The following is a 22,691-nucleotide window of genomic DNA, read 5'->3' on the forward strand; positions in this document are numbered from 1 at the left end:
AAACATCTCCGATCCGACCTAAATTTGCGAGAAAAAAATGACATGCAAACATAGGAGCATTTTTTAATCAAATGTCCTCACATAACTTGAACAGTAGCCACATATTTAAATATATTCATGCTATATAACACATTTTGTAGCCCTAAATGCACACGCATTTCAGTCAGCATTAAGCTTAATATTTATTCTTTTCACTTGACTGGTAAAGGATTATTAAAGCTAATTATGAGACTAGAACAAAAGACTCACACAAGAGCGTAAACAACGGTTCATTTAATAATTAATCTTTGTGGTCTCTAGGGGGGGATTGGAAAGGTACAAAATGGTCATATTAAAATAATCGACCCAGTCTTTCCCCTCATTACGTCCACGTGGAAGTCCTTTGTATGCATTTTCAGTTCTGCAGATGTCCCACTCATCTATGTATATAACTTATTTTTTTTTGTCAGCAACACAAACCGTTTCCAAATCTTCCTGTACAAGGCTCTATAACATTGGCCCAAATGGATAGAACACACAAAGCAAGGGGCCCACAGTCACATCTTCCTGTGAGTGTAATAAAGGCATAGATGAGATCCTTGAAGAGTCCAAAGGCTGCTCTTCACCAGCATTTCAAACTTTAGTATGAAGCAAGCCTTTTGCAGATGTGTAGAATTACTACCTGGGGGGAGAGAGTACTGGTGCATACCTGAAACAATGACAATAACATAACAGTGAATATATTTATTATTATTGAAGATAATGTTAAGAATAATAATTACAAAGGCATTTTGTCTAGACTACAATAATCTGGTCCTGCTCATATAGTCCGGAGGAGAATGGGAAACAGAGGAAGCTCCAAAACGCTGCGTGAGTGAACACGGCGTTGCACAGTTCATTTCGCCATCCATCCTCGGAGAACAAAACAAGCCCCAAAACAAACCTAAAAGGGATGAATCTCGTGTTCCGTGAGGGGTGAGGTTTTGGGTTTTTTTGGGGTAAAGCAAGAAACTGAGGTACAATACTGACTCATGGATTGGTCTCATCAGTATTCTGTCTTTTCACAATGACAAACGTGCACACAAACAAAACCATGTAGCTTTCTGTCTTTTAAAAACAGCTACAGGACAACCAAAGTTTACCAACAAGGCAAAACCGTGCAGTGAACTAGCAGTGAAACTTGAGGTGTTAATCTGGAGATTTTTGATGATTTTTTTTTCCACGCATTTGTCAACAAATGCAATTTTGGACCTTAAACCATATCAAATAAATGCGTGAAATGGCTTAATGGCCATGAGCATTTATTCAACATCTCAATTGTGTGTTGATATGTCTTACTAGTGTCTGCAAAAAGCGTACGAGAACAGACGCAAAGCTGGATAGCCGGGATAAATGCTCAAACTAAATTGCACTCGTCACCCCTCAGTATGTCTTGCATCTTTACCAGCAGCTAGCTTGCGCTCGCTGGGACTAATTTGTGTTAAGAGAATGCGTTAGCGAGCGGCACAGTGATCCTGACATTTCCCTTCATCTCCTTCAACCTGTACTATCTAGATTCTCCATCTTTGTGGGCGCCAAACAGCGTCAGCTCTCCAGGCCCCATCAGTCTGGAACCGCGGGGCGGCGTGGACGCCCGACTGCTAATGGACGGAATGAGAGGCGGCGGTGCCCCCATTGATAAAGCTCCCACCAATCCCGCAGGTGTTTTTGCCAGGATGCCGTTGGGCACGTGATGTGCGTTGAGCGGGCCGAGACGCGCGTAGAGAGACGCGTGATGCTGAGAGGCGGCGGCAGCCCCCGGAGGCAGGTGGTGGGACAGAAGGCCGGGGTGGAGCTGCTCCAGGTGAGCAGCCGTAGCAGCATGGGAGGGGCTGGAGAGGTGGGAGCTGTGCGGGAGGTGGGGGTGCATGCCAAAGAAGCGCGCCCGCTCAAAGTCTTCCCGTAGGATTTGCGCACGCTGCTCCTCGTCCATCAGGCCCCCGCCCGGTGGTCCCAGTTGGTGAGCCCGGTCAAAATGGTGGGCCATAAGGGCGAGCTCCTGGCGGACCGCCTGGTTGGAGGCAGTGGATGTGGAAGGATGGTGCGGCGCGCTGGCTGCGGCTGCAACGGCTGCCGCCCTCTCCGCCTCGAGGAGGCGCTGGTGTTGGAGGAGCCTCGCCAGGTGGGGATCAGAACGGAGGGTGAGGTGCGGGTCGGAACGAAGCGCCATCGCCTCCCTTCGATGCTGCTGATGCTGCTGAGCTGCAAGCTCTCTCCAGGGATCCCACGTGAAGCTGTGGGGACCTTGCGACGGTCCCTGGGGTGTCACGTGGGTGAAACGCTCCCCGCCCGGGCCCATGACCAAAGCGGAACCTGCCGCGCTCCCCAAATAGGCTTCAATCGCCCGGGAGCGATCCAGCAGGGAAAGGTGAGAAGGTGGGTTGGGAGTGGGCGGAGGGAGGGTCACACCTGGAGTGGGCGTCAGTGAGAGAGAGGACGACGGCGTACCAGAACTGTGGTGGTGCGGGTGACTGTTTGGGCGGTCAAACGTGTTGTTGGATAGCGGGGCAGGCAGGGAGATGGGGATATGCTCGGGTTCCTCTTTGCGCTCCTCCTTCACTTTCACCGGCCCCAGGATCAAGGGGGGTTTGGAGACGGGCGTCGTGGTCCGATCAGACTTCTTCGCCTGAGATAAAGAAGTGACGGAGGCGGAAGCCATCGAGGACGCCGGGAGGCCGCCGTCTCTTTGGGAGTGTTCGTTGTGATGGACGTGTGCCGCCGGCCCTAACGGTCGGGGGTAAAGGTCCAGCGGCGATTGGGCTGAGCGGCTTGCGAGCGGAGGGGTGTTGAGCACGGAGGATGAGGAAGAACGTGGTCTGTCCCGCTCTGCTGCTAAAGTGGAAGCGCCATGGGGAAGCCCTCGCGAAGACACCGTCGGCGGCGGCCTCTTGTCCCCGTCTCGGTCCCGCTCGCGTTCTCTGTCTCTATTCAGACTGCGGGTCATCTCCTCAACGGGCCCGCCTCCACCCCCCAGGGAGCTGCCGTGACCGTTGATGTGGGAGATGGGCGTGCTACTGCGGGGCTTGAAGGAGGGCGCCACGGGAGACATCCTCACAGGTGGACGGCCATACAGCGTGTTGTCTCTGAAAAGTTTTGTTCAAACAGCAGATCAGCTCAATGGTTCACAAACTTGGATCAAGGAAAGCATAGTTTTTCTCAATGTTATCTCAATATAATCCTAACGCCAATTCAAAACATCTATCATAGTTTTTTATATTAAAAAAAATCCACATCCAACCTGTCCTTTTCATCTTTGATGTGGGGTATGTCTCTCCGCTCGCCGTCTTTGGCGCGATCCCTCTCGTCTCTCTTGTCGCCACCTTTGGCCCAGCTAGGACCCGCCGGGAATCCCGACGGTGTGCCGTGGAGGCGGTTCCACGGCTCGTGGTGGTTGGAAGCATTGGATAAGCTTCCCACCACGTTGGCAGGTGTGTCCTTGGGACCGAACATGGAGCCTGCTGCAAAGTAGAATTAGTCTCGTTACTTTTGAATTCGGGAACTGTGAGTTTTTCAGCAGCCATTTTCTTGAGTGGCTTTTGTTTTATGTCAATTGTACATTTGAAAACAACACGAAGAAAGCATGGATCTGTAAATAACAACGTTTCAAGACTTGCTGGCAGCTCTGGAACACATCCTCCAAAATAAAAAGGACTACATTTTATTTTGTATATTTATTTCACAACGCACACCCGAGCTCGTATAAAAGAGCAATTATTGAACATATAATTCACTCTAATTGAAACTGACCAAGTGTTGGGCTTCCGAGTCCTCCAAAGGCACCCGAACCGAGGGCTCCCAGCGGCGTAAAGGGTGGAGAGCGGCCATATGGGTCTAAAATGCATCACATATTACTGTTTAAAATTCCTCTCCGTGCATTTATTTAAATCCATTCCATTTATTTGGACGGCGCTCTTACCCAAATGTGCAGCTGGGGTGAGGAAAGATGAGTGAGGTGCTGATGGGGCGATGAAAGGGGCTGAGGACGGATTTACTGCACCTACAGGAACGTAACAGCATTGATCAAATCTAGTTCTACCAATTATGTAAAAGGCCCCTCCAAAGAACATCTGATAGTCCTCCAGAAATCAAACATTTTTCTGCGTCCGGATGTCAACCTTAAATAAAATTAAAAAATGACAAGTACTGGTCAGCTGGCTGTACCTGTTGCTGAGAAAAGATTGGGAGGTCTGGTTAAGTCATGATTGGGAGGCAGGGGCCCTCCAATGGGCCCCATGGGGCCGAGTCCACCGGCTCCAGGAAGACGGGCCAGTATGTCATTGCGGAAGTCCAACTTGTGAGGATCAGCCTGCATCAACTGTGGGAAGAAAAGGTCAGCGAGCAAATCAAATATTTCTTTTGCAGGGTGCGTCTATGTGTTGTGATGTACCTTTACTTTCTTCTGATGGCTCAGGATCATCCACGCCACATATACATGCATAGCGCACCACTTTCCGGGTTTCTGCACACCACAAAAATAAAAATATACACATTTGATTTGTTAATAAAAAATCGTGCTTTTTATTCTATGATTTCGACGTTTCTTGTTTGATTGCGTGCCTACTCCAGGGATGGGCCAAGCTGAGTGCTCAAGGGCCACATTGGCTTTTGTCAATCAGGAATGAGGTTTTAAAAAAATGTGAATAGCTTGAATAAAAGTACCGTATTTCTGGCACTATAAGGCGCACCTAAAAGAAAATATTTTTTTCAAAAGCCGACCATGCGTCTCATAATCCGGTGCGCCTTATGTATGGAAAACGTTTGAAAATATGTCATTCATTGATGGTGCGCCTTATATTCCAGAAAATACGGTCATTTATTTGTAATTAATGTCATGATACTTCATTAGCCATCATGTAAAATATTTTTTTTAATATAATAAATAGCTAGAGCAATAAAACAAATGACCTTTTACAATCTAAACAGTGGGTCGTATGTGGCCCCTGAACCATGCTTAACCCACCCCTGGCTAATCATTACTACTCTATCCACATTTCTAAGTTATCTAAAAAAAAAATTTTCTCTTACAAGTGAGAGCGGTAATAGTGAGGACAGGAGAAGTCAAAGCATTGTGAAATGTGAACGATCCAACTACTCTGCAAGGCCACTCAACGAGCAATAGCATTGTGAGGTTAGGGAATGAAGCAGTGAGAAAGTAACATAAGCCGAGCCAGTGCATTCAAAGCATCCATTTGTGCTTACATTACTGATTTTCAACGATGTCCCGAATGGATCAGTTAGCTACGAGAGAACACAGTTGTAAAAGTCACGTTTAATCCACATATCTCACACCCCGTCGGAGAAAAGACTTTTTTTCCGTCCCATGTTCTAAGTGCAATGAAAAATGTCATGTCGCTGTGGAAACATCAAGACTGACTGAACTACAAGAAAATGCCTTACTTTGGGCTGCAGGTGGTGTGGCACGACCCCGAGGCGAGCGCTCAGATCCGGACCAGTTCCCTGAGGGACAAGAGGCTATCGTACAAAAACAGGTAGTTTATGAATACACGGTTTGATATCCGCAAATTTGCGTATTTAGCTCCGTCGCGGGGATACACTGGCGATAAAAAAGTTGTTTGCACCTTTGGCTGGAACGCTCCTTGCAGGGAGCTAAAAGGCCCGGTGGGAGGAATCACAGGCTGGATATTGGGAACTGAGGGCGGTGGCGGGTATTGTGGGAAGAACTGTCAAGAAAGACGTACGTGAACACTCGAAGATTCGATGCAGCAGCATGAGCAAAATGAAAAGGAAATTGGCAAAGAAGCCTTTTTCACAACAGTGTGAGCATCATTCGGGGTGCTTTAGTGGTACTTACAGGATGCCGGTACAGCCCTTCCATTTTGCCTGGGTACTTCTCAAACTGAAAGAGCAAAAAATGGGAGAATGGTTAAATAAAACCAAATGTAAAATTCAGTCTTTATCCCAAATGACTGCAATTTGACAAGGATATTCCTCACCAGGGGTGGCGCAGTGGCAGTGGGGTGCAAGAAGGGCGTGAAGTGTTGGTGCGTGTGCGTATGTTGGTGCTGGTGGTTGTGTTGATGGAACTGGTAGGCCAGAGGCTGGACGCTGGGCTGGTTCTGAGACGTCCGACCCGTCGATCCCGGCGTGGAACTGGACGCCGACGCCCCACCTGGCGTGGAACGACCCACGGCGGCGTTACTGCCTTCGGCCCCCGGAGCGCTTCGTCTACCCTCGCGTTCTTGTGCGTTCAGGAAGTGGGAGTTTAAATTTTGGCGCAGCATTTCCTGATCTGCGGTGGAAGCATCACAGTGTGGGAAAGACAATTAAAATCGCTTTGTGGAATTTCAAGGTGTTGTTCTTTAGTTAACTGTACCTGCCGCTGGCGAGTGCGAAGGGCCCTGGAGAAGAGGAGGAGGTGGAGGCAGCCCTGGTGAAGAGGTAAACAAGGCCCCCGAGTTGGCCCGGGATGGAGGCCGGAGGGGCCCGGAGGATCCAGCGCCTCGGATGTAAGACATGGAGACGCTGGTGGAGGGTGTTGGAGGCCGCATGGAAGATGACGACGAAGCAACTGATGCAGGTTTGACTGCCGTGTTGCTCCTGGGGACCAAAACAAAAAAATCATCGGAACAGGACTCCAGTGACAAGATTTGAATCTAACTTTCAATCAACAAGGACTTCATGACTTCAAAAATATTACCCATACACATTCTGTCTATCTGCATTTATTAGTTCATTGAGAGTTATTGATTTTTGTTGCAAGAAAAAAAAAACGGTTTTGTAATGAAAATATGGACAGTGGACAGATGACAAGAGACTAGACAGCAAAGTCACAATTTGTACACTAGTTTAAAAATTACACGATAGTGAATGTGTAAGTTCCATTAACTCAAGTACAGTTATTGAGTAAATGGGGTGAACTAGGCTAAAAATAAACTCATTCACTGCCATTCACAAATTTATTCGGGAATTATTATTTGGCAATATTCTGTGTATCCTGGAATTTGAGTGACAATGAAAAAACCCTGGCACTGGAGTGGATACATTTTTCTAAATGAAATGTATTATTACTATTATTGCACATCTCTGGCAATGAGTTAAGTGACTTGATTTTTTTTGCTACATTGGTTTGCGCTTTGAAGGTTAGAACGACTGACAAATGGCACCTCTGACCAAAAAAATGTCCATTAACAAGTAAAACAAACCTGCTGTAAAGGGTGTGAGACCGCCCCGGCAAAGTAAGGAAGGGCTTCGGTTTGGACAGCGGGGGGCTGCCGTTGTGGTGCCGCCCGCCGTTACCGTTGACGGCACCGGGCCTGGGGATTGGCCCTGCCGCTGAGGCCGGGGAGCGGGAAGGCAGACGAGAGAAGGAAGCGGAAGAGGTACAAGACGAAATGCCCTCTGGGAAATGCGACTCCAGGCTTTTCTCCTGGCTCCGTTCCAGACCAGAAACCCTGGGCGTCACCATCAAGCGTGGGATGCCACTCCGCGCCGACATGCCCGGGCAGCTTTTGCCCACGGTTGAAGGAGGAGGCTCGACAACTTCAAGTCGAAAAAAAAACAAAACACACATGAACAAAAAAATGGGTGACTCATGGTTCAATCAGTTATCAAATTCATCATTTAGTAAACCATTTTTCCTCATGGTGAGCAACTTTTCATGGGAATAGGCAAGTTTCATCTTCTAATCTCGCCATGCATTTAACAGCAGGTAATGGTTATCACTGGTGTGGAATCCAGTCAGGTGGGTGCAGCACTATGAGACACTAACCTTTCCGGGTGCTGACTGTGAACACCGGATCCATGTCACGATCCGACGCCTTGAAAAAGTCAAAATGGTTATCAAGTTGTGAGAATCGGATACGAGGCCCATGCCTAAAACCACTGGATAAGAGAAGAAGACGAATTGGTGCAGCACATACCTTGTCTCCAGCATCACTCTCGGTATCACACTAAAAACAAATTGTGGCAAAAGTGGAAAAAAAAACGTCATTTCCAAGATTTAAAAAAATGGATTCTGCAATATGTTCAATGCTGAACTTGACACTTACAATGTAGCCGGTCTCCAAAGGGTGTCCCTAAGGCATGAGAGAAATGTTAAATGAACTGATTCATGGAAGTTGAATTACACTGAATATTCCATCTAAGCACACCCGAGAACTTAGCTGATGGGACACCAGAGCCCAAAAGATTTCTCACCTCGAGCTTCCTCCTCTTGTTCCGACAGCTGCTGGGGTAGCTGTGCGGAACGCCTTCCTCCGGCTCAGACAGCGGCCCCCCGCCATTTTCCTCCGGACCCCTCTTGCCCTTGTTCCTCCTTCCCAGCATGTCGTTATGCTGGCTGGGCTTCATTGAGCAGTCCATCTGAGGAGAACAAAATTCATTCAGGTAAGCTCAAAGAAGATAAAGTCAGGAGGCTACGTCATCATCATCGTTAGTCATGTTTCTGCAACAATGAATGAAAAGGACAATCAGAAAAGTATCGCGCCATGCACAAGATGATAAACGTGTTGAATTTTAAAGAGCTTGTTCGTGCACCCTCTGTCTATTAAATAAATGTACATTATGAAAAACATCAACATTACTTTTGATCAATTATGTCCTAAAAATCCTTTTAATAGGTCTTCCTTTGTTGACATTGAAATTAAACCAGAATTGACTAACTCGTCATGAAGGAGTATTATTTCTTCTTTGAAACGGATTTAGCTCTACTCAGAATCATCCCACTGACCAGTTAAACGGCAGCTGATGGGAGGCTCAACAGAAGCCCCTGTTTGCGACTGTCTCCATGGCAATGCAACGATTGGCTGTAATTAGCATCAAGACTGACAGTAAAGTAACCCTTTACCGCCCACCAATCTGTTCGAGTCAATCACCTTTTTGAAGACAACTCCCAAATGCATCAGTCAATAAACTGCTTGTGAATTCTGACTCATGGTGGTGAACACTATTTCAATACATTCAAATAGGAAATACTTTTTTACTTGTAATATTTGACATACAGACTTGAAAAAACTTATGGCTGGTGTGTTTTGACAGTAACATGCCTCGTGAGACACATGAATACACAAATTGGTGAGCGGATCATTTCACAAACATTTTTCTTGCAAAGCCATTTGGCTGCTTATCAACACCTCCCGGGACAATCGCATGAATAATTGAGGACTCTCCACAACCCATCAATAGCTTGACTGAGTGGATTGCATTTTCTAAACAAGGAATGGTGTCAGAGTTGAGGAGTTCAAGGATAATGGGTCTGATAGGAACAACACCCCCTTATTGTCACACATACACACATGCAAGCACGACTCTAATGAATTTAGCTTAACGTTCTTAGCTTTCAAAAATAAAAGTCCTGATCTTTTAGGTATATTTTTCTTTGATGGTGCGATTTTTTTACTAGAAAAAGAAAGTGTCCTGACTCAATGAAGAGATGACGAATAAGCATCACCGTGCACACATTTACCTCCAAAGCTTCGAAGCTGACAAAGCTGGCAATGGCAAAGCCATCGATGATGTCTTCCTCACACGACACCGACTCCCTCTTTCTGCGACGTGGTGGTCTGTGTCGACCAAAACCAGGCCGGCCCTCTTTCACACCCGGACCGAGGATGCTGTTTGTCCCATGACCCTCTCGATCGGAACCGGAGGACATGGACGTGGCACGCTCCTCTGCCAGGTTGACTCTTCTCCGCCGACGCTCCCTGTCGCGCTGCGAACGGGAACGACGGCTCTGCCTGGTTCCAGTGCTTCGGCTCGGACCCTCCATGTCCTCCAAGCCTTTTATCTAACTCCAATGAAGCCAAAGGCACTTATTTGAAGTCCTGCTCCGGTGGAAGGTGGCACCTAATCGCAAAGAGATGACACCAGCCCCCGGGCCCTCGCTTGAAGCCCCAGTTAATTACAATGGTGTTAATTGAACCAGTGGATAATATTATTTTCCTTCCTTTGACAACAGTCTTTTGGCATCGGGGCCTTTCTTTCGGCGGAATTTGAGTGTCATTTCAATTATTTTAATGAGCCACGATGGAAGTGAAGCCCATGAAAAACGATCAAGACATCTTCTAAATGGCTAACATTAGCCCGCTAGCAGGAAAATAAGTAAAATGCGAATGTAAACAACGAGGACAGTCCGACTAGGATTGATGACACAGTCCTATAAATTGTCTCAAACGGGTTTAGCGTTGAAAATCAGGCCATCGCCAACTAACATTTCCGTCAACAATTTGAGTGCTAGCACAAAAACGACACGGGTAGCTAGTTAGGAAGGCCCAGAGGCCAAATAGCGGAACGCAAACACACAGGCTGTCGTGACATTGTAATACTAGGTCAAAAGTAAACTAGTCGCTAACAGTTGTCAATTTTAAATGTCCAAATTTGCATCTGGTAACGCTATGAACGCGATCGTTTGTCAACCACTCGGTCCGCGTTGACTCAAACAAATTAGCATTTGCTAATTCAATAGCACGAACGAAGCTAACTTCGATACATCACAATATATTCAGACAGCAACCGAGGAATAAATACGTATTTTTTCAATAGCAACAAACGACTAACATCCGGACAGTTAACCGCTTATATACAATACGTTCTCCAGTTGATGTTTCTTTTCTTAAACTGTCAATGCGTTTGACAGTCGATAAATGATGCTTTGAGTTTGCATCCCATCAAAAGAAAGACGTAATGTTAGCACTTCAGCTAGGTTAGCATTAGCCGACCCAGCTGTTAGCTAGCGGGGGTTTATCCGTTTTTCCTCCAAATGAAACCGGAGGAATGTAAATCCACTATTGACAATCACTCGCTTAATAACGTCATATTAGTCCTTCAATTTCAAATATGCTTCAGATCCCGCTCCATCACGTGGAATAAAAAAAATCAAGGCCCGTTGTTGAAAGCCTCGGTGTCGATTTCCATAAACGAGGGTGTCGACCAACCCCCGTCGGGCTGGGCAGCTCCTCTGTGCAGCCTTCACTGTTTAGATCCAATGTTTAGCACAACTTCAACTGGTCGCCAGCGTCCCCTGCTCGTGATTTAAATTTCCTGGCAAAGTTCAATAGGCAATAAAACCATATGGAGGTTGGGGGCACCCAGCGTCCTCCACCGTTTCCTTTTCACGCGTTTCCTCGGAATTGTAAATGTATCCTGGATATCGGGGAGACGCAACCCCTGTTAGTGGCGCTGTGCATTGTGTGCGCAAGTCTTCTTCCTTGGTATGACGGATGCTTGATGCCACCCCCGTTTGATCATGCTGCCGCCTTGTGGCAGATGGCGAAATGGAGTACATGTGCAAATAATGGACGAAATACATAAATGTACACTTAAATTACAGCCTTTCTTAGTCAAAATGTACCAAGTTGGACTTCTTGTGCTTCCTTTATTTTACCCAATTGGTGTTTCTGCCCTTAATATGGCATGCAGCGCTCACAGACAACCTGGTCCTGGATCCCAATAACCGCGAACACGTGCGATTAATGTATTTATTGAAAAGGACAAGCGGTGAAACAGACACAAAGTGAAAACACTTGCAACCTTGAATTACATGTCAGCTCACAAAGCGTGAATACTTTTCCCACCCCGCCCTGTGGTACATTTCATTTGCGGAGCGTCATGTGGGCCTGGTAGAGGCAAGCAGCGAGTGCAACAGGATACCGGTGGCCACAGACACATTGAGTGACTCTATGCCAGGTAGAAGCTGTCTCCCGGCTGGAATGGTAACAAGCGTCTGACACCAAGCCAAAAGCTTCCGGGACAATCCCTCACCCTCCCCTCCGATTAACAGGAGCGTGGGCATGGTTAAGCGGAAATCTGAACATGGCATGACGGGAACGCCAGATTCCGGCGCCTCGGTCCCCACTGTGCCGACCACCTGCCATCCTCGTGCTGACTTGACCCTGATCATGTCCTCCAGGTCTTCATACCCATACACGCCCATCACCTCCATGATCCCAGCGCTGGCCTTGCTGACCACCGGGGTCAAAGGGCAGCTATGCCGGACACTGCTGGCCACCCGGTCCACACCAAGGAAATACGCTGACCGCAAGATGGCCCCGAGATTCATCGGGTCTTGAATCCCATCCAGGACAAGCCAGAGAGGCGTGCTCTTTGAACTCTGGGCTGAGTCTTCGGTCAGGAAGGTCAGTGGAGTGGCTCGCAGGCAAACTCCTTGATGAACCCGATCCAAAACCATCCGATCCAACTCTTTCTTATTGACCCGCTTGATGGGAACTCGTCGCTTAAGAGCTTCCTCACAAACCTTGAGAAGCAATGACCTATGGGAGATGTCACCATCTTTCACAAACAGCTTCAGAGGCTTCCGACGAGCCTGAGTGAGAGCCAGGAGACAAGGAGTGACCCCAAAGACAATCTCGTGTTGGTCAGATGACTCCAAGGATGCCTTGAGTTTTGCAGTCCTCTCCCTGTCTGACAAGTCCTCCAGAGCAAGTTTCTGAAGCTCAGGAGACATTTGTCTTGGATTCTGGAGTTTATTTGTTGACGCTTTCTCAGCCGGGTACCTTCTTCCTGAAAATTTTGATTTGCTGGATCTCCTGGTGTTATTCACTCTGTTGTCCTCATGGTAAGCAAAATGGGAGTCCACAGTCTCAACAAATTTCCATGTCCTACTAAACAGCAACCTGTGCTTTGGACCATAATTGAATAATCTCATACTGGGGCTTTTAGTACAGCCTTTTACCCAGCAAAGAATCTCTCAAATATCGAGACATTTTAATTCCACAATGTAATATCCGTTTACAAACGCTTAACTGCTTTTGAAGAACATAACGTGGACTGACAAATGCGGTACTCAACTAACCATGCTTATCTGTAAGGTCACGGTACAATGGCCCTCGAGGCAGGATAACGAGCAATATGCACTACAAAAATAACAGTGCAACAGTCAAAATAATTCAGCACAGTCGTAATTTTGTGAGTAAAATTAGAGAGCCGTTTCTTTTAGGGATAAAATTAACCAAATACCTAAAAAAAGCGAGATACGTGCTGTTTTGGCCTCTTCCACCATTATTATAAGGTTATTTTGAAAAGTTTTTATGGTTGTTATATTCACTTCCGGTATTTTCTTGTACGTATTTCGTGTACGTGACCTATCAGAGTGACGTCATGTGTGACGTCTCGATGAAATCACTAACCGGAAGTAAACCGAAGGCAACGCGGAAGTGTCTGAAGGAAAACAAAACTCGTCGTTTGACAAGCTCGTTTGTGAGGAAATCTGAATAGACGTTGTCGTTTGGATTTTTGTGCCGGTTTGACCAGAGCGCATCAAGGTGAGCTGAGAGACTTTGTGACGGTTAATGCAAGTAGTGGTGGCGGAGGGCAACTGTTGGTGAGGTAATTACGGCTCCAAAAAGACGGAAAAAAATGAACAGGCCTTTTTCCTCTTCATTTAGTCGACTCAAACGGTAAACTGAGTTCCCCCATAATGTAGTGTTTTAATTTGGCACAAACTCTCAGTTGACGACGTAAGTTTTTACAATTACATTGAGACTCTAAAGTAGTAAAACGTAAATATGTCATTGGGTACAGGGACAACACTTGGTTGGGTGTTCTCCAACCTCTAATAAGCTAAGGCCGACAGTTTCCATATGAAAAAAATGTCGCAAAAATGTATGATTGTTTCTGGATCATCAGTTTACCCCCTTATATGCTTCCAAACAGATGGACTTCCTTTTTGGGAAGAGAAAGACTCCGGAGGAGATGCTGAGGCAGAATCAGAGGGCGCTCAACCGGGCCATGAGGGATCTGGACAGAGAGCGAGGAAAACTAGAGCAGCAGGAGAAGAAGATCATCGCTGACATCAAGAAAATGGCCAAACAGGGACAAATGGTGCATAAAGTCTTCTTGTGAAACAAAAATACAAAAATAATGGAGATCAAATTCAGAACATGTGATTGTAATGTGTGCAGGATGCCGTCAAGATCATGGCTAAAGATTTGGTGCGCTCCAGGCGTTACATAAAGAAGTTCATCATGATGAGAGCCAACATTCAGGCCGTCAGTCTGAAAATCCAGACACTCAAGTCCAACAACAGCATGGCGCAAGCCATGAAGGGCGTCACCAAAGCCATGGCCACCATGAACAGACAGGTCCGGTCACGTCAAACACACTTTTTGCCCCATTCATCAAAAGCACTCAATTGACAGCAGTGCGTATATGCATGTTCCTCCACAGCTCAAACTGCCTCAGATCCAAAAGATCATGATGGAATTTGAACGGCAGAGTGAGATAATGGACATGAAGGAGGAGATGATGAACGATGCCATCGATGACGCCCTTGGGGATGAAGAGGACGAGGACGAAAGGTTTGAGTTCAAGCATCTTCAGCGAGCACTTTGACACACTCAAGATGAATAATGATATTGCTGTATTATTCTGCAACAATATATATTTTTGAAGTCCGTGTTGTATGTGCTGACTTTTTGCCTGGTCTTTCTCACAGTGACGCCATTGTGTCCCAAGTCCTGGACGAGCTGGGTCTTAATCTCAGTGATGAACTGTCAAGTAAGAACAAAACAATTCGACTATTATAAAAAATGTACCATAGTTATCAAACAGCCTCAAGAGGGAAATAAAATTACACACGCTTGATGTAGACAAAATAACGAAAGGCTTATTTGGAAAAAAGTTAACATTTCATCGAAGAAATCTCAATGTTTAAGATATAAATTGTCCACTGTGTTTCTTCCAGATCTCCCGGCGACGGGTGGAAGCTTGTCGGTAGCCGGTGGGAAAAAAGCAGAGCCTCAAGCCGCCTTAGCCGATGCAGACGCCGACCTGGAGGCACGTCTCAATAACCTCCGCAAAGACTGAATGCAAAAGACACGGTGACTCTTGGAAGCAACGTGACGGTGGTTGGCTTTTTTCTTTCTGCTGTGTTTCATTTGATGTGGGTATGTTATATCAAAATACAAATAATCTAAAAAGTCCCGTTTCGTTTATGACAATGCCAAATGACAAATCCACTGACAGTGTGTCCATGCTATGTTATTTTTTAAATTAACACTACTAACCCAAGTTACAGAACAATTTCTTTGTGATCAATAGACAATAGTGCAGAGCTGTTGAATCAATTATCTATACATTTTGTCCACTCATTTGAGGAAAACAATTGAAAAATAGGTCCTCTGTAAGCTGAAATGAACCCAAAACATGTTTATAGTTTTTACACCTGGCAATGGAACGGTATTCATTTATTTGTTGTTGCATAATAAACCTTTTTCCATGTTTAACAAAAGCTGTTTTATTAATGAATGCGAGATAAGAAAATTTTGGTGTGAAAGGTGGCAGAAAAATTCCTAATAGCCTCAGTTATAGTATTTTAGTAATTAAAAAGTTGCCGACTTCCATAAATAAGCCAACTTTGCAAAGTGTGGATGGGGGAAAAAAATCAAAATCCAACCCCTTTAAGAGAGAAATGGTCATTTTATTCCAAAAAGAAAATGCAACTTTCAATTTGTCAACATACAATCAATAAATTTTGAATGTACTCAACACGTTCAACATTAAATAATAAAAAAATAACAACCATGTTTTATGTACATTTGTGAAAGCTATTTACAGACGAAGCTTCCGGACTGAGCTAACATCAATTTCACTTGTACAGTATAGCGGTTGAAGCTGTTGCCTCATGAAGGAAAACAAATCAAATTTTTACTGCGGTAGGAAGAGAACGGCAGCGCGTTGTTAGAACGACAAGCTGGGTGGGGACTTTTCCGTCTAAAATGGATGAATGTTGGCTTACTGCTCCTGAAGTTGGTCAATGTACTGTATACACATTCACTATTTATGTACGTGTCAATATTTTCCAACACTCTGGACATTTGCAGTCCAAAGTCATGCTTAAGAGCAGAAAAGATGAAGCGGTCAAAGCCATGCTACCGTTGTTTCTTTTACAGCTAAATGGAACCCATGCAATTCATGTTAACTACTCACAAAAAAAGAGATTTAAGGGTGACATTTCAGGTTGGAAGTTAACCTGTATAGGTGCACTCCACTTTTGAACTTGAAACTCTTTGAATAGGTGTCTCTGGATTTTTGCAAAGAAGTCACAAAGGGACGTCGAAGTGGGATAAAAATTGTACCCGAAAGCTCACTTAACCTTACTTTTTGTGAGTAGCGTAAAAATAACTTTTTCTTCCCTTACAGAAACAAATTATTTTTTTTCCTCTATAGACCTTGACTATGTGTGTGAAGAAAACGCATTCCTCCATAGCTAGATGTTTGAGCGACAGATACACAGCACCACAGTAAAGTTGGAACATTTCTTTACTAAAGCAGTCGCAAAATGTCAAATTGTTCAACAAGCTCTGACGCAAACTGTATTTTTCTTTTAAATCTGTCAGCCGAGTGCAGCAACAGCGACGGTATCGGAAAATGGCTAACGCGTCACGCCGCATAATGAGTGATATGTATGACACGCCTTCCTCCTCTGTGAAGAAAAGCAACAGCAGTTACACAATCGGGTGACTTGACCGTATGGAACTTCACGACGCCGTCTCTCGCTCGGCGACATTCACTTGCGACAGGTCCGGTGAGGAGTATGTTTCTTGGGCACCTCAATGCGACAGCGGCTACGCTCATCCAGCCAAGGCAGCTCAAAATTCCTGGAAGTGTGGATTAAAAAAAAAATATTCAAGTTTCACGATAAACAAGTCATACAAACATGCTTATAAAATGTTCACTTACTCTTGTGAAAGTTTGGGCAGCGGCCGACCAAACGCGACCACTGGCAAAAAGGGGGTGATCATAATCGCTTCGACTAGAAGCAAAAAAAATAATAACAATAAATACAGGGAACTAAAAATATTGTATATAAATAAAATAAAGGGCACAAATATTTAGGATGAGATACCGTCTTCAGTTTCTGGGTAGAATGATGAAAGTTCAGGCTCAGTCTCCAGTATGATCTTCTTCCTGTTCATGCGCTGCTGCAGGCGCTGAAACATGCGCTGCTCCCGGATGCGTTGGATGTCCCACCTGTTAATATACACATACATTTCTTATATATATATATATATACATGATATATCATCCGACTTACGACAGACTTCTGTCCCGACCAAACGGTCGTAAGTCAAAATGGTTGTTAGCTGAAATCCATTCAAAATGTTGAATAGAGACTCGGAGGCTAAATGACTCGCAACACCCCCCTCCCCTCCCAATCTGGTGCCGTCACACGGTCGATTGCTGTGTGAGCGTGAGATGCTGGCTGGCCAAAATTGTCATACATGTTCCAGGCCTGCTAGCGCGCAGAGTTAAAAGTTTAAAAATAGGGTCTGGAGGTCGTAAGTCAAGCTGGTCGTAAGTCAGATGTTACCTGTACATATACATATAGAAGATATATATTTACAGATCTATAGAAAAGATGCTGTCACCTCTTCCTTCTCTTCTCATCCAGTTCCAGCTTGGCGTGGCGCTTGAGAAACACACCGTCGTCCAGCGGCTGGACAAAGAAGACACAAGGTTTGACTTTTGACCTTTTTTTTCTCCCCAATTCTCATTTTTGTGACGTTCTCACCTCTTGTGCGTCAAAGCTTAAATCGTCAACCAAAGGATCGATGACATTTTCCCGCCATGATGGAACCGAGAGGCGGCACGAAGACGGGAAAAGGAAGTTCATCACCGATTGTGTGCTGGATGCATCTGAAGGACGTCGAGGTGGTTAAAAAAAAAAAAATAAAGACATAGAGTCCAAGAGGAGTCCACTCACTGGCCACTTCCTCCTCATCCTCCTTTTTGGGAGAAGTTTCACGCAGCGGCGACGCGGGAGGTTGGTTCCAGCAGCACAAGTACATCTCGGTGGTAGACAGGAAGGGGAGGTCGTCCATCTGGCAGCTCAGGTCCGCCGCCTCGTCTTTGCCCCTGGCCGGGGCGCCCCTCTCCGGTGTCTCTTTGCTACGCAGCTCGCGCTGAGACGGAGACGCCGGCTGACTTTCCGGCTTGTGGGGACTCAGCTTGGCGCTTTTGCCGCGAGACTTTTGGAGTTTGGAGTCCCCGAGGCAGGATTTTCTGTGGGGCGTATTTCCAAAATTATAATAATACATTTATATTATAATAATACATTTCATTTTTCAAAACTCAAGGTCACTTTACAGTCTCACGATAAGTTTTCTGTGGGTGAGCAGAGCTTCGTCCGGAATAACTCAAATAGATAGAAAGCTAGCGAGCTAGCTAATACCTAGCTTTCTAGACAGCTAATAGCTAGCTTTCTAGCCAGCTCAACGCAACATGACTATATATATATTTTTTTTCCCCAATGTCCCATTTCCTCTAATCAAATTGCGTTTCAGATGAGCGCCAACTCCACTGAAATCGCCTTGTCGAATGTTGTCTTTACCTTTTTTGTCCTTTGCTGCCTCGACTTAAGGGTAGCAGGGTAGATGGATTGGGCTGAGGGCTCTGCTCGACTTCTAGGTCCCACATGTCCTCTTTGTCGGGGGTCCACGGCTCCAGCGGCTGGAAGAGGCGCTTGTCACGTGGCGGGTCCTTTTTGGTGAGCTGCAGGCGGCGCTCCATGCGCTCGATACGTGCCAGAAGCTGCACGAGTGGAGGGCAAATTTCATTACTTAGGATAAGTCATATTTGAAAAACATTGACACATTTTTGCTGGCAGTCAATGAAAAATCATTTTGACTGAGATAATGAAGAATCAATGCTAAAAACCTGACATGTCGGTATATTAAAAACTTTTGTTTTCCGTACCGTCTCCTTGTCCGCTTTGAGATCATCGATCTCTTTGTCCTTGGACTGCAATTGCTGCTGCTGTTGCTCGATGAGGTCCAGCTGCAGCAGCAGGATCTGTCGCAAACAGTTGGCCTGCGTGTGAGGGTTGGCCGGGCTCTTCCGAAGATTCTTCCACTTGCCCTCAGACGACACTTCGATTGATGCGGCGCCGAGAACGCCGTCGGCGTCCTTCGGCGTGTTGTTGTTCGGCGCCATCTGAGGGTTTTCCATGCTGTCCATGGAGAGGGGTTTGCCTTTCACCGGGGTTCCCTCACCCCCCATTGGTCTGGCAGGGGACAGAACCCCCACGGCGGCGGCCCGATCGACTTCGACGACTTCCGAGACGTCGCCGCTCATGTAAGTCTGCTCCGAGCGCTTGGACCTGCTCGGGATCTTTCCGGCCCAGCGGAAATCGCCTGGAGCATCCGAGGGCGAGTCTTGTGACTCCCTCCTGAGGCTCACGGGAAACAAAGACAATGTCCCACCTATGGCGTTAGCGTTTGCCTTGGGTCCCAGATGCAGGCCTGGGGAGGCTCTCGTGCTCATGACAACTGTTCATGGTGTGAATGTGGCTTGCTGCCCCCTGCAAAAAGTCATTAAGTTAGGTCATGGAATTGTCTAATAGAAGAATCTCCAGTTCCACACATACAAAACAATCTTTTCTATCGTTGTATCTTAAGTGTGCAGGTTGTTTTGGCTTTTCAAATACGTTTTAGAAACAGGGAGTATTTTCCCATGATATTCTTTGAAAAATAAAACATTAGAAGTAAAATAAACTACATAAAATACGCATACGCACCTGTGCGAAAGGAAAAACCATGCAGACACAAACGTTAAAATAAAGACAAGGTTTTGTTTGTGACTCTCGATTACACTGTGTCGTGTCTTGTATGAATAAATATGATCGCCGTCATGTTGTCACTTTACGTCAAGTCTGCGTTCCATTTCCTTTTCATACGATTCACACGCCGGGATATGAAATTGCAAGTTAAGATGGACAAGCGAGCACACGCCACACAAAAAACGCAACAACTTAATTCTCACGTAAGCAACGATTTAACCGGAGTGTGCAGGCGTTCAAGGACCCGGGAGTGGCAGTGAAGCGACCTCCATTTTAGCGCCTCCATTTTAGCTCGCCGTGCTAAAAAAAACAATAACAGCTACCTAGCTCCAGTGGCTAGCTTGCTAGCTTAGCACACACAACAAACCTGCGGTCAAAGCGTTGCAGCCACACCGATCGTGTCTAAACACTCAAATTCCATACAGACATGGTTTGAAAGACCCACCATGTCGGCCTGTGAGCTTACCAGGGCTATAATTGAAGTCCATTGACAATGCTCGTCATGTTCCCTGTTAGTCTAGTTGTAAAGCTCTCCCTTTTGCGCCTGCGCGGGGAGTTGGATTGCAATGTATTGCTTTTAGGTTTTCTTTAAGACACATTACACTAAATCATTGAAGTCAACCCTGAGATCTGATGCAATAGTGTGGCAAATAGGAAATCATATTTAGTCGACTAATTACAGTACACGCAGCAGTATGTAAATAGTTGGAACTATTGCTAGTTTTTTTCGCTTCAAATAATTTTAATTGTTTTATATAAAAAACACGTTTTGGTAAATTCAAATAGTTCCACACGTTTCCCCTCCAAAGTTTATATGTTTACTGAAATGTAACTCGAGTGACGTATGAAAGTCAGGTTGCAATATTCGCCGAGCCACTAGACGGCAGATGTTCTAAATTGGCACGCGCCACTCCCCATCAAACAACCAAAATGGAAACGCTTGCCCGGAAGTAACTCTCACCTCTGCCATTCGAAGCATTCTTTTCTCTAAAATGTAGTTAATTTATTTTTATTCGCACTTTAACTTGAAACACACCAATAAGGTGCGAAATGTAACGGTTTAAATTATTGAATACTTGTATGAAAAGCGAGAAACTTGGTCGTTGTTGGGTGAGGTTTCTTCGTGACGTCGAAAGCTGCTATTGTTTTGAACATTAGTATTAGTATTTTATCATTTAATTCTATTTTTTATTAAAGTCAAAATGCACCGGAGGGGCGTGGGTGCGGGTGCCATCGCCAAAAAGAAGCTCGCCGAGGTAAGAAAACATTCTATTTAAGTACACAGACTATGCAGTTCAAATCAGCACTCGGGCAGAGGAAAAATAAACATTTGGAAACAAACAGGTCTCAATGTATTTAAAAATGAAATACAATTGCCTCCTAAGTAAAAAGCCATAATTAAATCACTTTTTTTGTTGTTGTTAAATTTATATTATCTTACATTTTCTTTGTTTTTCCAGGCAAAATATAAGGAAAGAGGGACTGTTCTTGCAGAGGATCAAATAGTTCAGGCAAGTTAATTCCCTTTATTACTTGAACTATGTCTACATTACATGTGGTGCTTCTTACTGTTGCATTTATGCTCCAGCAACAACATTTTAATTATGTTACTTCATCTCTCTGTCAGATGTCTAAGCAGCTTGACATGTTCAAGTCTCACCTGGAGGAATTTGCCAGCAAGCACAAACAGGAAATCCGCAAGAGTTCACAGTTCCGGGTCCAGTTTCAGGAGATGTGCGCCACTATTGGAGTTGATCCGCTTGCATGTCAGAATCCTTATAAAGTAAAATGTTCAAAAATACCCTTGAGTGTCATTTTTTTTCATGGATGTTTTATTCACAGCCGGCAAAGGTTTCTGGTCAGAGATGCTTGGCGTGGGCGACTTCTACTATGAGCTCGGCGTGCAGATTATTGAAGTTTGCTTGGCTCTCAAGCACAGAAATGGAGGTTAGTGATGAAATAAATAGCACTTAATAAACATCACAGTGACCACAGTCAAATAAAGGGTTTGTGTTTTATCTGCCAGGACTCATCACTTTGGATGAACTCCATCATAGGGTGCTGAAGGGACGCGGTAAATACGCTCAAGATGTTAGCCAGTAAGTGTTTCTAAGATAATGCAGATTATGTAAAAATCAAGTCAGCACATTGTATGATTAAACTGTTACATTAAACTTCTGTGTTGTGTGTTTCCCCAGGGATGACTTGGTTCGAGCCATCAAAAAACTTAAAGTCATGGGGAATGGCTTTGGGATGATTCCAGTCGGTGGCTCCTACTTGGTGCAGTCCGTCCCAGCGGAGCTCAACATGGACCACACTGTAGTTCTGCAGCTAGCCGAAGTAAGCCAGCCCTATGTGGCGGTGATGTTTTTTCTCTTCTCATTCAAACCGGTTGTGCTTGTCATTTATCTGTAGAAAAAGGGCTACGTGACGGTGAGTGAGATCAAGGACAGTCTTAAGTGGGAGAATGAGCGAGCGAGTCACGTCCTGGTGAGTCCATGTCAACAGTGTTTTAGCCATGAGAAAAATTAAGGAAGAAATTAAGAAGTTAAATCTCATTCAAATAATGTATTAACACATCATACAGTAGCTAACACACCCCTTTAGTGTTAATTCGACCTGCCTTGTCTTTGCCAGGATCACCTGCTAAAGGAAGGCCTGGCCTGGCTGGACTCTCAGACAAAGGGCGAGCCGGAGTACTGGCTCCCCGCGCTCTTCTCCGAGCTCACCTCCCGTGACGTCACGCCCGAAGAGGCCAATCAGATGAGCCCATGACCAAACCAGATGGGTACTTGTTAGCGGCAAACAGTTAGCCCGTACTGTGCCATTGTAAAGTCTGTACAAATGATGTCATTAACTCAAAAATGAGACAGTGAAAATGGACGATATTCTCAGCTACTTCTCTTACACTGCTTCTCTTTTGTTAGCCCCCACTCCTGCCCACTCAAATCTCCGATAAAGCAGGGAAACGCTGTCGTGTCTTCAGATTAACATCAATGCGATCAATAACAGTTGAACCTTTTGCTTTTATGGCAGCACTTTATTGTCAAAAAAATCATTATCTTGTGAATAAAAATACATTTTAGACTGTTGTGATCTCTTGAAGACTGCAAAGCTTTGGCAGTGTTTCAGATCCTGA

The 22,691-nt window shown here is 45.3% G+C and overlaps 5 protein-coding genes across 7 annotated transcripts; 2 read left to right on the forward strand and 3 right to left on the reverse strand.

Moving 5' to 3' along the window:
- Positions 1-258: 258 nt before the first annotated feature.
- On the reverse strand, positions 259-11,168 carry fbrs (fibrosin). The gene is made up of 18 exons (XM_089015809.1): positions 9,443-11,168; positions 8,176-8,340; positions 8,028-8,054; positions 7,899-7,928; positions 7,748-7,796; positions 7,182-7,518; positions 6,353-6,576; positions 5,973-6,268; positions 5,831-5,875; positions 5,598-5,699; positions 5,416-5,490; positions 5,218-5,256; positions 4,406-4,477; positions 4,180-4,333; positions 3,935-4,015; positions 3,766-3,849; positions 3,257-3,476; positions 259-3,101 (listed from the first exon to the last, which is right to left on the reverse strand). Exons 1-18 carry the CDS (start codon positions 9,743-9,745, stop codon positions 1,526-1,528), a joined length of 3,879 nt encoding a protein of 1,292 aa, XP_088871935.1. The 5' UTR covers positions 9,746-11,168; the 3' UTR covers positions 259-1,525.
- A 159-nt stretch (positions 11,169-11,327) lies between these two features.
- Positions 11,328-12,823, reverse strand: mrm1 (mitochondrial rRNA methyltransferase 1 homolog (S. cerevisiae)). The gene has a single exon (XM_089015664.1). The coding sequence runs from the start codon at positions 12,638-12,640 to the stop codon at positions 11,582-11,584; it is 1,059 nt and encodes a 352-aa protein (XP_088871790.1). The 5' UTR covers positions 12,641-12,823; the 3' UTR covers positions 11,328-11,581.
- A 293-nt stretch (positions 12,824-13,116) lies between these two features.
- On the forward strand, positions 13,117-15,248 carry chmp2a (charged multivesicular body protein 2A). The gene is made up of 6 exons (XM_089015224.1): positions 13,117-13,256; positions 13,648-13,815; positions 13,896-14,075; positions 14,161-14,291; positions 14,429-14,490; positions 14,678-15,248. The coding sequence occupies exons 2-6, from the start codon at positions 13,648-13,650 to the stop codon at positions 14,797-14,799; spliced, it is 663 nt and encodes a 220-aa protein (XP_088871350.1). The 5' UTR covers positions 13,117-13,256; the 3' UTR covers positions 14,800-15,248.
- A 143-nt stretch (positions 15,249-15,391) lies between these two features.
- msl1b (MSL complex subunit 1b) lies at positions 15,392-20,323 on the reverse strand. Of its 3 annotated transcripts, none has more exons than XM_089015218.1 (9): positions 20,019-20,323; positions 18,691-19,294; positions 18,326-18,525; positions 17,699-17,997; positions 17,507-17,631; positions 17,364-17,431; positions 16,841-16,965; positions 16,675-16,747; positions 15,392-16,592 (listed from the first exon to the last, which is right to left on the reverse strand). In XM_089015218.1, exons 2-9 carry the CDS (start codon positions 19,255-19,257, stop codon positions 16,502-16,504), a joined length of 1,548 nt encoding a protein of 515 aa, XP_088871344.1. In that variant the 5' UTR covers positions 19,258-19,294; positions 20,019-20,323; the 3' UTR covers positions 15,392-16,501. The 3 variants fall into 3 exon arrangements, with proteins under 3 accessions (XP_088871344.1, XP_088871346.1, XP_088871345.1); XM_089015220.1 differs by lacking the exon at positions 20,019-20,323 and adding an exon at positions 19,756-19,989; XM_089015219.1 differs by lacking the exon at positions 20,019-20,323 and adding an exon at positions 19,511-19,989.
- A 162-nt stretch (positions 20,324-20,485) lies between these two features.
- Positions 20,486-22,637, forward strand: snf8 (SNF8 subunit of ESCRT-II). Its single transcript, XM_089015223.1, has 8 exons — positions 20,486-20,808; positions 21,013-21,063; positions 21,180-21,318; positions 21,395-21,499; positions 21,579-21,651; positions 21,751-21,892; positions 21,968-22,042; positions 22,190-22,637. Exons 1-8 carry the CDS (start codon positions 20,755-20,757, stop codon positions 22,325-22,327), a joined length of 777 nt encoding a protein of 258 aa, XP_088871349.1. The 5' UTR covers positions 20,486-20,754; the 3' UTR covers positions 22,328-22,637.
- Positions 22,638-22,691: the final 54 nt, after the last annotated feature.

This window comes from Hippocampus bargibanti, linkage group LG15 (assembly GCF_051943395.1).
Source record: "Hippocampus bargibanti isolate YZ-2025 linkage group LG15, ASM5194339v1, whole genome shotgun sequence".
Taxonomy (NCBI): domain Eukaryota; kingdom Metazoa; phylum Chordata; class Actinopteri; order Syngnathiformes; family Syngnathidae; genus Hippocampus; species Hippocampus bargibanti.